General features: G+C 37.1%; 1 protein-coding gene across 2 annotated transcripts in view; it reads left to right on the forward strand.

The window, feature by feature from the left end:
• Positions 1-15,300, forward strand: part of TRIP11 (thyroid hormone receptor interactor 11) — a 60,233-nt gene extending 44,933 nt beyond the window's left edge. For both annotated transcript variants that reach the window (XM_054567121.1, XM_054567122.1), the window contains exons 17-21: positions 7,350-7,431; positions 8,235-8,349; positions 8,789-8,905; positions 9,987-10,131; positions 13,286-15,300. In XM_054567121.1, coding sequence (XP_054423096.1) covers positions 7,350-7,431; positions 8,235-8,349; positions 8,789-8,905; positions 9,987-10,131; positions 13,286-13,506 — 680 coding nt within the window. In that variant the 3' untranslated portion in view covers positions 13,507-15,300. The remainder of the gene's footprint in view (positions 1-7,349; positions 7,432-8,234; positions 8,350-8,788; positions 8,906-9,986; positions 10,132-13,285) is intronic.
• Positions 15,301-15,607: the final 307 nt, after the last annotated feature.

The raw sequence follows: 15,607 nt of genomic DNA on the forward strand, positions 1-15,607 counted from the left end.
ATGTCATCCTATACTTGCACTGAATTTTCTATGAAACAAATAGGACAGTTTCATAGAAAAATCAGTAAAAATCATGAACTATTCTGAGTTGGTCAGAGTTCATAATTTCTGAGGAATTGTCATTCATGGGAAAATACATACGTAGGGAAACCTAGACTGCAGCTGAACCCGAGAAAGATTTATCTTGCTATATTTATGGCCAGATTTTCTTCTTTTATTTCTCGTTCTTTATCCTCATTCTTAAGATAAACTCCTGCTTAAATGAAGATGATGGGATAAAATTGAAATAGGACAAAATGATTTTTGCTTTGATAACTGTTACTCAAAAGAGTGATGAATTTTGTGGTACACAAAGAAAAAAATAAGTTTCATAAACAGTATAAGTTCAGGCCTGTCTGCTGGTTTATGCTCATATCTTACAGGGCCCTGTAACTGATATTTTTTTAAGGAAGGTTTGGTGACTGCTTTTTAAAGCATGTATGAGCTGAGAATGGAAAATTTCCTTAGAGTGTTTTTTAAAGAAAATCTAGAATACCATAAAAATGAGACCCAGTAAACCTACTGTTGTATGAAATACAAAAACATGTTTGAAAACTACAAATATAAAAGAAGTTTAAAATATTTTTTATGGAACTTACTTTTTGGTGTTGGATGATAGAGTTTTTATTTTAAATAAAGACATTCCATTTTCCAGGACATGATTTATACAAGAAAACATATAATGTCCTGTTGAACATAGGCCAAATACATTCCCAGACGCTTTGTTACCCAAACCTTTTGAGGGATTTCTTTATAGATGTTTTTGGCAGAAGTGGTGATTTTAGAGGAAACATATAAGAAATACCAGATGCAGTTTTCTGAATTGCCATAAATGGTTAAAAAAATTATTTGTGACGATATAAACATCTGGGTATACTATACAATGCCAAAAATTTTAGTTAGGAAAAAAGTTTGTATCAGTTAGATAAATAATTAGGCCCTTTTCAACTTAATGATTATATTTTTACATGTGTGTTTTATTAATTCTTCTAAGTATACAGGCAAAAGTAAATTGTGTAGGGATGAGAATGTTTTGCATTAATATGTTTTGTGTATTTTCCTTCATATGGATGAGTAATTGAGAGTATAAATCATTTATTTCTTTTGTCCCATGGTCTGTTGTTCTTAGATACTCTCCCCTCCCAGAGAAAAATCACTCACTCACTCTTTTGTTTATTTATCAAAAATTCATTGTTTGCTGTCATGTACCAAGCACTGAAATAGTCACTGGAGATACAAAGATAGGGGGCAGGGTCCTAACTTCAGAAGGATTCTAGTCAGGCACGAAGGGGGAAACTACATATAATTACATGTGTGCATCAAATTGCTTCAGAAGGGAGGACAGTCCCCTCCACTTGGTAATGGTGGTAAGGGGGGGTAGAAAAGGCTAGTGAAGGTATACTTGACCTCACTTACATGATGAATAGGTATAACTGAGCCGGCAGGGGGTTGGGGAAGAATGTTGCGGCCAGAGGGAGGAATTCATGTGAAACTATGTGACATAATCTGGAAACGGGCTGAAGATTTGGTGAACTGGTAATGACCCAAGGAATGCGCACGCACGTGTGTGATGTCGGTGTGGAGTGCTGAGTGGACAGAGGTGGAAGTGGTTTGCTATAGGGAGAAATACTGTTAAGTGTGGATCACAAACACAGATTGTAAACTGGGGCCCGAATGCTAATCCAGACGAGCAGCGAGGATGGAGCAGAGACGGTGGTAAATTGGAGAGTTTCTTATAGGGGGCAGCAAATTCTCAGCTCCACTCAGCTATTGCCGTGGAGGAAGGTGGGACCAGTGTTGCCAAGTCTTCAGGTCTTTCATGAGACACTGGAAATGTAGACTTTTATGTGAGTTACTACAAAAATTTTTTTGAATCCTCACCTGAGGATGTTTATTGATAGAGAGAGAGAAAGAGAGGGAGAGAGAGAGAAAGAGAGAGAGAGAGAAAAGAAAAGAAAAGAAGAGAAAAGAAAAGAAAAGAAGAGAAACGAAAAGAAAAGAAATGTTGGTTGCATCCCACATATGCCCTGACCAGGGATTGAACCTGGAACCTAGGTATGTGCCCTGACCAGGGACCGAAGCTGCAACCTTTTGGTGCACAGGACAGCACTCCAACCAATGGAGCCACCTGGCCAGGGGGAAATATTCCAGTTTTTTAATATGACACCTAATCACTTTTTCTAAAAATCCTTGGTGGGTTGAACATAACCTTTTGGGGGCCAGAATTACTCTGCTGATTTGTAGCAGAGAGCTTTCAAAAATGAGTTAAAGTCCATCCTGCAGCCTAGAAAGCCTTTTGTCATTAGTGTATTTTCTACAGTGATGATGATAGTAAGTGGCAAAATTATTATAATGGCTTTGCTTTTCACTGACAATTTGCCTTCCTTTTTGAAGGGATATGGCTGGACTATGTGAACCTTTAAAAATTAAACATATAACTTGACTCACATTAAAATATTTTTGTTTTGATATGGAAAATGCCGTTCAAAACACCAGGATTCATATTACAGCATTGAGGGTAGAAAGTAGAGAGAACATAAATCGGACCTGGTTACATTACAAATTTATATAAAATCTCTCATATGCACATAGTAAATCTAATTTAACTTACAAATAATTCAGTAGACCTCAACATTGTTATTTCAGTTTAATCACTGATTCTTATCTAGTAATAATTATAATTATGGAGAACAAGAAAATATTCACCATGTACTCTACAGCTTAAAATTCTGTGTCTGATACGGTTGAAAGGATTGAGTTAAAAAACAAAGCAAATATGTCTTCAAGTGTAAATAAATATAAGATGCCTTTTAAAAATATTATTTGGTGTTACAATGAAAGTAATCTTGTATAAGTTGAAATTCTCTAATAAAAAAAGACCATCTAATTTTTTGCTTTGATTATATTTAATTAAATGAAGAAACTAAATTTTCTTATATCAGATTTAATATATTAGATTTAAATTTATCTTTTAGGTAGCCAGTGCAAATAAGACACAAAACCCAGTTTATTGATTGACATATCTATCAATGGGATCATCTTTCTAACATTCTTTCTTCCTCCTTTTGATTCTTTTGCCTTGGTTCATAAAGATGACATGGTAAATAGAGGAAAAATTATCAGTGTTAATGTTAACCAAAGTGATATATATTATTGATACTGGTTAGGGCTACACTGAAAGATGGTATTTTAAGAAATCAGATGAATGAGTACTAATGCTTTATATAGCATTTTCCTGTTTAGAAAAGTCATATTTAATCACTCAGACTCTCTAAAAATCCTTTGAGATAAGCGTGCTCATTTTACAAAACGGGCAGCAAAGTCTGGCCCTGGCGACACAAGCAGGCTCCATACCCCTGGCTTGTGACAGAGCGGTCACTAGGAAGCAGGGCCGCCGTGCTTCGCACAGTCACGTGACCATCAAACTGACAGGGGTCTAGTCCGAGAGAGCTTAGTCATGAAACAGCCAAATGACTTTGTAAGGAGGCGTGAGACTTAATTTCATGGTTTCTCTGAGGACACTATTATAGTGCGATGTTAGTAATCATAAGTAAAATGTAAAATTATGATGCGCCAACCTGTTGCTTTGGTTTTAAATCAAGTGGCGAAGATCACTGGGCCCTCTCTGGGCCCCGCAGAGAGGAGGCGCCGACCGGGGGCGGGCGGGGGGCGGGGGGTGGCTCTGGGGCCTCCGATCGCCGGAGGGGCTCTTCCCCTCGACGCGGCAAGACGTCGGGTGCTTTGCTGCTCAACTGTAAAGCGTGCCCCCCACCTTCCCTCTCTCTTTTTTTAACTTCCAAAGTATTTTTTTGGCGTCTAAGATTATTTCACAGGGATATTGTATTTGGCTAAAAACCCATTTCTGAATAACCGTATTTTTTCCTGCCCATGTAAATACAGTTCTGATTTCAAACTGTGGTTTGAATTAATGTTCAGTTTTTGTGGAGAAATACTCAGAATCTTTGATGGGAGGAATGTAACGGTGTCTAGAGAGAAAGTCTGTAGGAACTTGCCTTATTTTTCTGATCCTTTCCCAGTTGATACCAGCCTTCCGACCCCTTCCCCCAGGTCCTGAGGGTGTTTTCTAGACTTAAATACCAGGACACATGGAGCCTGCTGCTGGTCCTGCAGGGCGCGCTGTGACCAGGGCTCTGCCACGTTAGCGTGACTAACCCGTGGTCTGAGGAGTCTAAGGAATGCTTCCCCTGATGTTTTGGCCATAAGGGTGTTTTGACCCTACCTTTCAGAACACAAAGATTTTTTTTTTAATGCATTTATTTTTAGAAAGAGGAGAAGAGAAGGAGATTGGAAACATCAACGTGAGAGGGGAACATTGATCAGTTGCATCTCCCATGAACCGCGAACCCCGACTGGGGACCAAACCCACAACCCAGGCATGTGACCTCACTGGGAATCAAACCTGCGACCTTTTGGTGTATTGGACAATGCTTTAGCCAACTGAGTCACACTGGCCAGGGTAGAACAGAGATTTTTCATCAGGTTTATACCAATATTAATGAATTTTTATCAAGAAATCATTTTTCACAAACTTTATTAAGACAGATTTATTGATCAGTTTTTCATAGAGCAGAGTTACACTTTTCTAATTTGTTTTACTAGAATCCACTCTTTGTGAATTTTACTCTGAATATGTCTATCATTCAGTTTTGTCTTTTCTTTTTAAAAAGAGACAGTATAATGTAGTGGTTCTGTTCTGGTTATGCTCCAAAGCAGTGCTATCCAGCATTATGCAGTCACATGTACAATTTTAAATTTCTTAGTAACCACATTAAAAAGGTATAAAGATACAGGTGAAATTAATTTTAATATATTTTATATTACCCAGTGTGTCAGGGATTTTTGACATGTAATCAATATTAAAAAATCAATAATTTTAGAAGAGAGTAGTCAGGAGACGAGGAATCTCAGAGCAGGGAAAGGTAGGATAAGTTTGCCCTCGTTTCTCTGCTGCCTTTCTGTAGCCGGGGGCGGGGAGAGAGAGAAGGCGAGGCCCGTCTCTACTCTGGCTCCGACCTGAGCTCACGAGTGGAATGGTTAATTCAGAATGCTTCATCTACTTGCTGTTTTTCCTCTGAATAGCTGAGAGTTCTATTTATATTTGGAACATAGCACCAGAAAAGACCCAGAGAGCACCATGTGTACATAGTATATATGTGCACATTAAGAATCTAAAATGTCTTTTACTGACTCCAACTTTAATAATATTCTTGTTCTCTCTCTTCCCTTTTTTTCTTTTCTTTTCTTTTTTTTTTTTCTTTTAATGTCCAAGCTTAAATTTCTTACTGGAAAGACAGGAAAGGAAACTGTAGTAGATTTTCCGAACACAGACCTCACTTTTATAATATGGTTATGGCAACCATCTCTATTTTGGTAAATGAGCCTATTATATGAATTGCATTTTGCAATTCAGATTTTTGCAATTTAGAAGACCCATAAGCCAAACTGGATTGTTTGTGTGTACATTTAGCACTATATGTAAGTCAGAATTTTAGGCATTGTCCAGACAAAATGAAGACATAGAGCAAACAGACCTGGCTCAGTCTGTAAGGTTCAGAGAAAACTTCTTGGAGGAAGTGGCCTGGGAACTAAGACGTGCAGGGTGACTAGGAGTTAATCAGTAGTGCCAATGGAGAAGAGCTTTGCAGGCAGAAGAAAAATCACTTACAGAAGTCTTGCAGTGGGACTTGAAAGTCCAGAATAAACCGTACTCCTACAGCCAATATATTTTCAACAAGAGTGTAGTGATGCTGGAACAGCTGGATATCTGCCACCTGCACAAGCACAGAGTTGGACACCTACCTCACACTGTGCACAAAAAGTAACTCAAAATGGGTGAGAAACCTACATCTTAGAGTTAAAACTGTAAAACTTTTAGAGCAAAACATAGGAGCAAATCTTTGCAATGCTGAGTTAGGCAGCAGTTTCTTAGCTACAACACTCAAAACACAAGTGACAAAAGGAAAAATAAGCTGGGACTTCAACAAAATTAAAAGCATTTGTACTTCCAAGGATACCGCTAAGAAAGGGAAGTGAGCCCTGACCGGTGTGGCTCAGTTGGTTGGGCGCTGCCCAGAAGCGACAGATGGCCGGTTCGAGTCCTGTTCAGAGCACGTGCTGGGTTGCCGGTCAAGGCGCGCACGAGGGGCAACCACTCGATGTGCACCTCTCACATCGATGTTTCTGTCCCTGTCTTTCTCCCTCCCTTTCCCTCCCTCTAAAAGTAAATAAATGAAATCTTTTAAAAAGTAGTGAAATGACAGCCCACAGAATGGGAGGAAATATTTGTAAGTCATATCTCTGATAAGAGAACTTGTATCCAGCTACCACTAGGAAATGCAGTGTAAATCAAGAATAAGTTTGTGGAAAGAGGTGAGAGCGTCTTGTGTGGGTGTGTTTCTTCATTTGAAAATACCGAGCTCTGCTGCAAAGCAGTCTTCATTTCTTCCAGAATGAAATGGGTAATCTGTCTTGAAGGTAATGAGCATCTCCTTCAGTTCATGTTGCCCATGTGTGAGGTAATGGGTGTGAAATCCCTGGGTTTGGCCGCGAGTTCCTGAGTGTAGGAATCCTGGCCCTGTGGCATGGCTGAATTTAGGAACAGGGTATTTCCTGCTGAAATTCTAGACTTTGCTTTTACTGCTGCTCAAATTCGAACTATTGCACCAAGATTTTACAGATTTTACTCCCTTTTTGAATAAGAATTTTAAAGTAGTCTGAACATCCTTCTGAATCAGTCATAAATGATAGTACCTTGACCAGCAGAATCAGTGATATGAATTATACCTCTTAATTTACCCCAGAATTTGCCATATCAGCCAGATCCTGAGCCATGGCCTTAGTTGTGTTAGATACTTTTCTTAGCTCACCAAAAAGCAGAGTCCAGCCAGGAAAAAGGAAAAAAGAAAATCTAAAATTGGCCTTTCCATTTCTTCCCATTAAACATTTCTCTGGAACTGTTTCATGCAAGGAAGCAGTGGTGAAAATTTCTTTGCTATTTAGTTTCTGAAAAGAATGAAAAGCTTTTGGGGATTTATAAATTTTCTGCTAAAGAATTGATTATTGGGGCTAAACCATATGAATTAATGCATACTCTGGCTTCTAGGAAATTTCTATACCAGCAAACCTAGTTCACTGAACCTAAGAAGAGATGAGATGGAAGTAATCAAATATTCCTAATTGAAATAAGTGCATATAGTCAAAATTCCAGTAAAGGCCTAAATCTCGTTACATACTCATCCAGACTATTTTAATCAGTTAATGACTATCTTTATTCACATGTTTTGAAACAGATGAGCTCCGACAAGAAATGCTGGATGATGTGCAAAAGAAATTGATGAACTTAGTAAACAGCACAGAAGGAAAAGTAGACAAGTATGCTCTGCCTTTTAACTTTCGTGTATTTTATGAAGAGTACTTCTATGGTAAAAACTTGTAGATGTTTATATATGATTAGGTTTTTTTAAGCCTTTTTCTTATATAGTGATAAGATATAGGTAATTTTAATGAGGGGTCAGTAGAAGGACTTCTTCTCTTGGCTTTTAAATAGATTTTTCCAGCTCAAATTATTTTTCTTCATAGGGAAGAGTTAAAATATGACCACCCTTAGAAAATAAAGATTGTATTCTACCATTCCTTTTTGTTCTCTTTATGATCCTTAAATGAACATATTCTGCTCAAATGTATTAGATCTAAAATATAGGTATATATGTAGTATATCATTAATATTTTAAATATTTCCATATTATTAGCAAGTTACAAATAAATGTGAATGGGAAAATATAAGCATAACCATTAAGCACACAAACTATCACTGCCATTTAAGGTGGGGAGAGAAAAACCCGAAGTGTCTCTTTAAGGTTGACATCAGTGCAGAAGTCACTGAGCGTTACTTACTAGTAGTCACCATCTCAGCTGAGTTTTTGGTTAAAGAAAGTGGGTGGTTAGTAAGTGATGTTTTGGGGGTATACATTTTAGGTTGTTTGAAATAGTCTTAACTAGATGTCAAGATTTTTTTAAAGTATAACTTCAAAATACATTATTGTTTAGTGTTTTTTATAATTAGGTATTTATGTATAATTAAATATTTATATGTTTAGTGTTTCCTATTTCAGTACCCTAAAAACTGGGATAGCTTGTTGAGAAAGCTTGAGCTGCTTCTACCTTCATTTTTGTAGAATCCTGATGAGAAACCTCTTCATTGGACATTTCCACACACCAAAAAATCAGCGCCATGAAGTGTTACGATTAATGGGAAGCATCCTAGGTATCAAAAAGGAGGAAATGGAGCAGGTAACTGAATAATGAAAACCATTCTGAATACATTTATAATTAAAATAGTGGCATCATACACATTTTCTTTCACTATATTTTGCATAACTTTTCCTGAATACAGTTTTTTCAATAACGTGGAAATGGAATCATTTTGTACTACAGCGAAGGGGTGGACTTGTTCGATTTGTATAATATTACATTAATTATTTTGAAACTTATATGCCACCTCGCTTATCAGACTGCTGAAGTTTTGAGACGTGGCAGCCCTCAACTTTTATTCAAGATAGTGTTTGGGAGGACATTTCATTGTATTTGCAGCCACTTTCAGTAGGAAACATTTATTAGGAATTGGGCTTGAAAAGCATGTTTTGCTGCCATCTGAAATAATGTAAAAATGGGTCTTATTTTTTCCTTTCTTGTACTGATAATACTTTTCTGTTTTCAAATAATTTTCCAGTTGTTGAATGAAGATCAGGGCGGCGTTACCAGATGGGTGACTGGGTGGCTTGGAGGAGGATCAAAAAGTGTCCCCAACACACCTCTGAGACCAAATCAGCAAACTGTGTTTAATAGTGTAAGAGCTGATTTTATTTTTTGCTGAATATGAGTGGTAGAATGATTGTACATCACATTCAATTGCAAAGAATCAGATTTCTTTTTTAGGTTATTTTATACAGCCCTTTTATTTTGAAGTTTGGAAGCTGAGATCCAGAAATGTAATTAACCTAAGGATAATAAGGCAGCTTTAGTAAGTTTATTGCATATAGGTTTTATTGTAGCTTTTTACTTATGTAGTACTTCTATTTTTCAAAGTGTTAACTATTCCTTCATTTGTATTTGATTATGATACTGTAGGCACACAATCATTTGTCTTACTACTAACTTATGAGATTCTTAAAGATGGAGGTTTTATTTTACACATTGTAGGTATCTATCTAGTCATTGGGCCAGTGGATTCTTAGTGGGCACCTGCTGTGCATCCAGCCCTCCGAAGCACTGGGGATGCAGCAGCAAACCCGACAGAGTGCCTGCCCTCAGTGAGCTCCCATTCTGGGCCGGGGAGGCAGTGAGCAAATGTGGGAAATGGTGCCTGGGTTGTTATAGGCTTAAGGTGGGTATCAGTTGAATTGAGTAGCACTGTGAGTTAGAATGTAGAGTTTCTTTATTTTTTTTAACAAAGAGGAAACTGAGGATATGTGACCTATTTACAGGTAACTAGCGACAAAAACCTATTTTAAATCAAATGGCATAAAAATTAAAGGTCTGCACTACAGTGTTTTAATCTGATCAAATTACTCATGAGCTTTTGCTACATTCATTGATTGGTTGTTACTTAGAAAAATAAGATTTAATATTTGTTTTCTGTCAATGTAAGTTTTCATGTCTATGTAAACAGTTATTAAAATGTAGCATGTGGCTAATTCTGACTATAGGATTGTAAAGTGTTGTCATCAAAGATTAGTAAGTTAAAGGTTTTACTTCATACCTATGTAACTAAAGTGCTAGCACTTTTAATTAGTCATAAATCTTATTTATAAAGAAATGATTCAGATGGCATGATTAGTTTTTAATATAAGAGTAGTTAGTAGATTTTCTAAGTAATAGTGAATACAATTTTAATGTCTGTCTAATATAAGCCAAATATTTTTTCTTAGTCTTTTTCAGAACTTTTTGTTAAATTTCTAGAAACAGAATCTCATCCATCTATTCCACCACCTAAGCTTTCTGTTCATGACATGAAACCTTTAGATTCACCAAGGAGAAAGAAACTGGATACAAATGTACCAGAAAGTTATAAAGGTAAAACCAGATATTTATTTTTTCTACCATTTAAAAAAATGTTTATTATTATGCTTTACAGTGATATTAACTAATTTTTATAGTGTTTTTTGAAAGTGTGTAATGGCTTCTTCCAAAATTCCAATAAGACATTACATTTTGGCTTCGTATATTCTGTGGTAACCTGATATTTAATTGGTTTTGACTAATTTAAACAATATGAAATATTTTGCCTTTGTATATTGGTATAATTGCTCTCTGTATAAGCCATACTGACTTACTGGTGTTCTTCTTAGAAGAGGTGGCGAAGTGCTAGGCCTTTGCTTGGTTACCTTGTTTTCCTTTCTCACTGATGATACTTACTGCTAATCAGAGAAGTGTAGTTTATGGTTAGAGAAAGATGTTTTTTTTCCCCCTGTGAAAATCTAAGTGTCATGCTCAATACCCAAACCGTAGCATGTTAATAATATTTGTAAGAGTCCTTTAATAAACTGGCTTAGACAGTCAAGACCTCTGGGAAGCGTTCTTATGTGTTGAAAAATCTGCCTAGAAGCTGTGGTTTGGTGGTACATAGGTATGTACCACATAATTTTTTATTCCACTAGTTTATGAGGGTCTTATTTATATTCCTATCCCCTATATTAATGCATGTAGTAACATTTCTAGAGTTGAAATTTAAGTATATCCTTTACACTGTAAAAAGATTATTGTAAGCTCTCTCTTTTTTCTGAAATCTTTATATTTTAATTCAGACTAACATGTTTCTTAGTGGGACTGTAAACATACATGTACTATAGTCTAAAGTTTTATATCACATGTCGTATACTTAAATTTGGATAAAATATTAAATAGTTTATATTCTGAAATTTAAAAATTACTTAGTCATTCAGACCAATAGTTGTATTTTCCTGAACTTATATAGAAAGAGAAAGTGGTAAAATTTATTGGTGGTTTAGTTAAAAGGTTCAGATGCTAAATTTAGTGAAAAGTCTTAACTTTAACAGGTGTAGACTATAAAAAACACTTTTCTTGTTACACTAGGTTGTAGCATCTTAAGGAAGATTCCAAAATTCATTATGGCAGGGTCTCCCCGCTTTTTCCCTGCTTCTCCACTCTCAGTCCCTTTCCCTCTCCTCCCTCTCTCCTGCTCTCCCCGTTTAGTTACCAGTCCTGTGTCCAGCTTGACTTGTACTGATCAGAGACAAAAGCCACTGTTGTTCTGAGTTGGTCCAGGGTTTGCATAAAAAAAGTAAATGTGGTCTCTAATTCTGGATTTGGATGCACATGCCTGGGCCAGAGCTTAGTAAATAGCACACAGGCTTTCCCAGAGTTTGGAAAGTTGTTGTTCACAGCAAAATACAGCTTGGGAACCCACAGCTGCTCATTGAGAAGTAGGTATGATGAATTTGTCTCAGCGCTTTCTTTGTTTTAGAGGTCTTTTATTTGAGCTTCCCGTTGCTGAAGCAGGCCCTTCGAGGGGTTGCTTGCTGCTTTTTTTTAAAACAGTTCTTTTTTTTTTTTTTTTAATCTATTTATTTTTAGAGAGAGGGAAGGGAGAGAGAAAGAGAGGAAGATACTATTGGTTTCCTCTCGCCCGTGCCCCGATCATGAGACCAGTTCGCAACCCAGGCATGTGCCCTGACCGGAAATAGAACCGGCGACCTTTCAGTTTGCAGTATGACACTGGAACAGCTGAGCCACACCAGTCAGGGTGATTGTTGTCTCTTAACCATGAAGCTCTTAGTGGTCATGGGTAATAAAGCAGAATTCTATACAGTAAGACATTAGGCATAAACCAAATACTTATTCCAATATAAACTAACTGTTCAGCCTAACTTTATAGAGAAATAATATGATTAAGTTTGTTTTCAAACCTTTGAATGTCTAAAAGATGATCAGGTAATGTAGCAATTTTCAAATGGTATTCCATGAGAATTTTTAAAACATGCACTACCTGACTGTTTGGCTAGGGACACGGACCTCTTTTCTCTTAGATTGTCAAAAAACGACAACAGCCAACACAACAATTGCCATCTAGTGTGAATGAATCAAAATTATACCTTTTTTTTTGGTCAGATAGGCAGAAAAATATAATTTTTTTGGTGTGCCGCGTAATTTCAGTAATTAGTTTGTGTGCCGTGAATAAAAAAGGTTGAAATTGCCGTGGTAATATAATACATATATTTTCTTTATTTTGGTAAATTCATATAAATCTGATTGTTATAATTGTAATGTGGTGCCAGTTTTTTTCATTGTCATCATAATTATTTGAGGAAAACCAAGTTCTAAAGTCCTTCATTGAAAGCTTTCAGGTGGGTAGTTAGAGAGTTCGCCTTGTAACTTAGAAAACACCTTTTAAAAAGCAGTTTTAATGAGGGAGCTAAAAAAAAGAAATACTTTTCCTCCCACCTTCTAAGTTCTTTTATCTGGGCTAATGATCAAATTAACAGACACAGATTAGCAGGAGAAAATAAAATTTTTACCATACGTGCATGGGGAATTACATAAGCATGAAAATGCCAAAGACGGGCAACACTGGGTATGTTATGAAATTTGGGACCACAGGGAGGGAATGGGAGGGAGGGCTGAGATCTCAACAGCGAGAATAGGCTGCTCACACGTAGTTGAGGAGGAGCCGAGCACACATGGCAGGGAAGCCCTTGCTGGCAGCTGGAGGCATTGAGACACAGGGCTGTCTAGGCCGCAGCCCGGCCCGAGCCCTCTGGTCGGCGCACTCAATTCGAACAAGGCTGCTAAGCAAGGGAAGGACCTCTGAATCTCTTAGGCAGGAACAGGGGCTGGGGTGGCTCTCCGCTGCTTCTTGAGTTTTTCCTTAATTACCAGCTTAAAAATTAATATCCTAAAGGGTAAAACTTTTGTTCCATTTCAATAGTAAATGAAGTTTATCAGCTCTATGACTCGTATTTAAATATAAAGTGAGAATGTTAATGTGTTTAATGAAGTATTATTCGGTCAAATAATCTCCCTTTTCTTTCTCCCATTTCTTTCTCTTGTCTTGTCCTCCACCCTTCTATATTTCATAGACCCTGCTTATTGGATCCAGAATAAGCAGGTTAAATTTATTTAGGGGCCGAATCTGGGAATCTAGAACACATGTATAGTGTTGATTAAATAACATATAGGAAACTAAATAATTCCTATTTTGTCATTTTAGATACGACAGAAGCGAGGCCTGGTAGAAGAACGGATGTGAATCCATTCCTGGCAACCCGCTCTGCGGCCGTGCCTCTTATTAACCCAGCTGGACTCGGACCTGGGGGGCCCGGGCACCTTCTTTTGAAACCCATTTCAGACGTGCTGCCCACGTTTACGCCTTTGCCAGTGTCACCTGACAACAGTGCTGGCGTTGTTTTGAAGGGCCTTTTGAAGCAATAGATGACTCTCAAGCCAGAAATGACAGACATAGCACTTTAAAGAAACCATGAACACTATATATATGTACTTTATCACAAAGTGGCCTTTGGGAAAAAGTCATGTATTTGTCTGCAGTTGTATTTTCTCTAAATTTAATAAAAATATTCTTAATGCTTTTAGAAATGGCAGGTGTCACGGGAGGAAATGTTTGCTATCTTACTGCTTTCTTTCCTTCTCTGATTTGACCCAATTTAAGCTAGAAACATTTGATTTTTTTATCTTAGCAAAAATAAGAAAAATAAAAAGACAATACTACTAGCTGTATATCAGCTTTTTATTTTTTTTCTCTGATTTTCAAACTCATTTAAGCTAGTAGTGACATGTGATTGGTCTTTTAAAGATAATCAAGAGATTTACCAAAAAAGAAAGGAAGAAGAAAATAGTAGTGGCTTATCTGTGTAGTGCAGAAAACTGATCTGAACTGTGTGTTAATCATCCTCAGAGGACTTGGTGTGGACAGGCCAAGAACAGCGCTGTCCCTGGGAGGACAGAGGTGTCCTGAGGTGGGATGTGTGTGTACTGGGTTCTATGCAATTTTATCACGTGTCGATTCATGTGATCCACCACTACAGTACAGATACATCATGTGACCCCTCAGGCTACCCTTTTAAAATCAGCCACTTCCTTCCCTGGCCCCTTCCCTTAACCTCTGGCAACCACCAAGTGCTCTCCCATTTCTAGAATTTTCTCACTTCAAGAATGCTATATAAATGGAATCAGACAGGATGTAACCTTTTGGGGTGGACTTTTTCACTCAGAACAATGCCCTTGAGATCCATCCAAATTCTTGCATGTACAGTATCAGCCATTCTCTTTTTGTTGTCAAGTACATATTATCAATATGCGATTTGGTTTTAAGAGTATCGGTATCTTTTTAAAGATATCATCTTAAAGCTAATTGTTTTCTTAACACACATACACAGAGCTTGCGTATAAGTGTTAAAGCGTACAGCTGCATTTACGAAGCTATAATTAGCAATATCGCCAAATGTGACGCCTTCCGCCTCTGTCTGAGAGGCTGATGTGAGAGCGATGCCAGTCGAGTTGCCCGTTCTCACCCTCATAGTCGCTGAGGGCAGTGAAGGTACTTCAGCAGCACCAGCACCAGGTGTTGGGAACTTACGAACAAGGGAGTATTTAATTTTTTTATAAACCCATCATGAAAAATCATGACTTAGAACTTAATCGGGACGTTCACATTTGTATTAGTTGTTGAAGTTGTATATTTAAAGACATTTGTTGGAAATTTTGTAAATTTCAATATGCCTTTAAAATAGAAACATCTGTATAACGGGAAGGCGAAAATGACACTAATCCAAATATGTAAATAGTCCTGGCTCCGGGCAGGGTAATTTGATTATTTGTAAATTTTGCTGTGACTAACTGTACACTTTCTACTGTCTTTAGAAGATTGGAAGTCTTCATGTATTGATGGGTTAAACTGGTTTTTCTGGAGAATTTAGTAACTGAGGCATTGCTGCTTCACCACGTCCTGTTTCCTTAGCTAATTTATTTATATTGCTGTTCTTTATTTAGTATATGGTAAAGGAAGTTGTCATACCAGTTCTATATTAGAACTGTCAAACTGTCTCCTGTCTGTTCTATCCATTATTTCTCTTATGAAATTATTACTCTTGGGTTTTATATGATCCTTTTAAAGACATTTTTACTGACCATCCTAAATTATTTGCTGCTTGCCATTGAAGTTTCATTTCAGTGTGGAGCATCTGAAATAAAAGTTTCTAAGTTAAAAAAAAAAAAGACATGATCCTTCATTTTGGAGAAATAGGAAATACAAAAAAAATTATTTTAATTTGAAAATTAAAATTTAAGTAGTGGATATTTAAGTAGCATGTCATCATTTTTTAAATGCCTTTTATGACATTTTAAGTATTTCCTTCCCTACTCAAAACAGCCTGTTCCCCCTTCATGCCATAGTTTAACATAAGTTTGAAAGCTGTTACGGGTGGATTGCATATCTGAATGTCATAGCATGACCTTACATGGCTGCTGCTTAATTCAGTATGTGACCTTGGCCTGAAGCTGTAGTACCTAATGTTTC

This window comes from Pteronotus mesoamericanus, unplaced genomic scaffold (genome assembly GCF_021234165.1).
Source record: "Pteronotus mesoamericanus isolate MK-2021 breed Mesoamerican mustached bat unplaced genomic scaffold, CSHL_Meso_final contig_182, whole genome shotgun sequence".
NCBI lineage: Eukaryota > Metazoa > Chordata > Mammalia > Chiroptera > Mormoopidae > Pteronotus > Pteronotus mesoamericanus.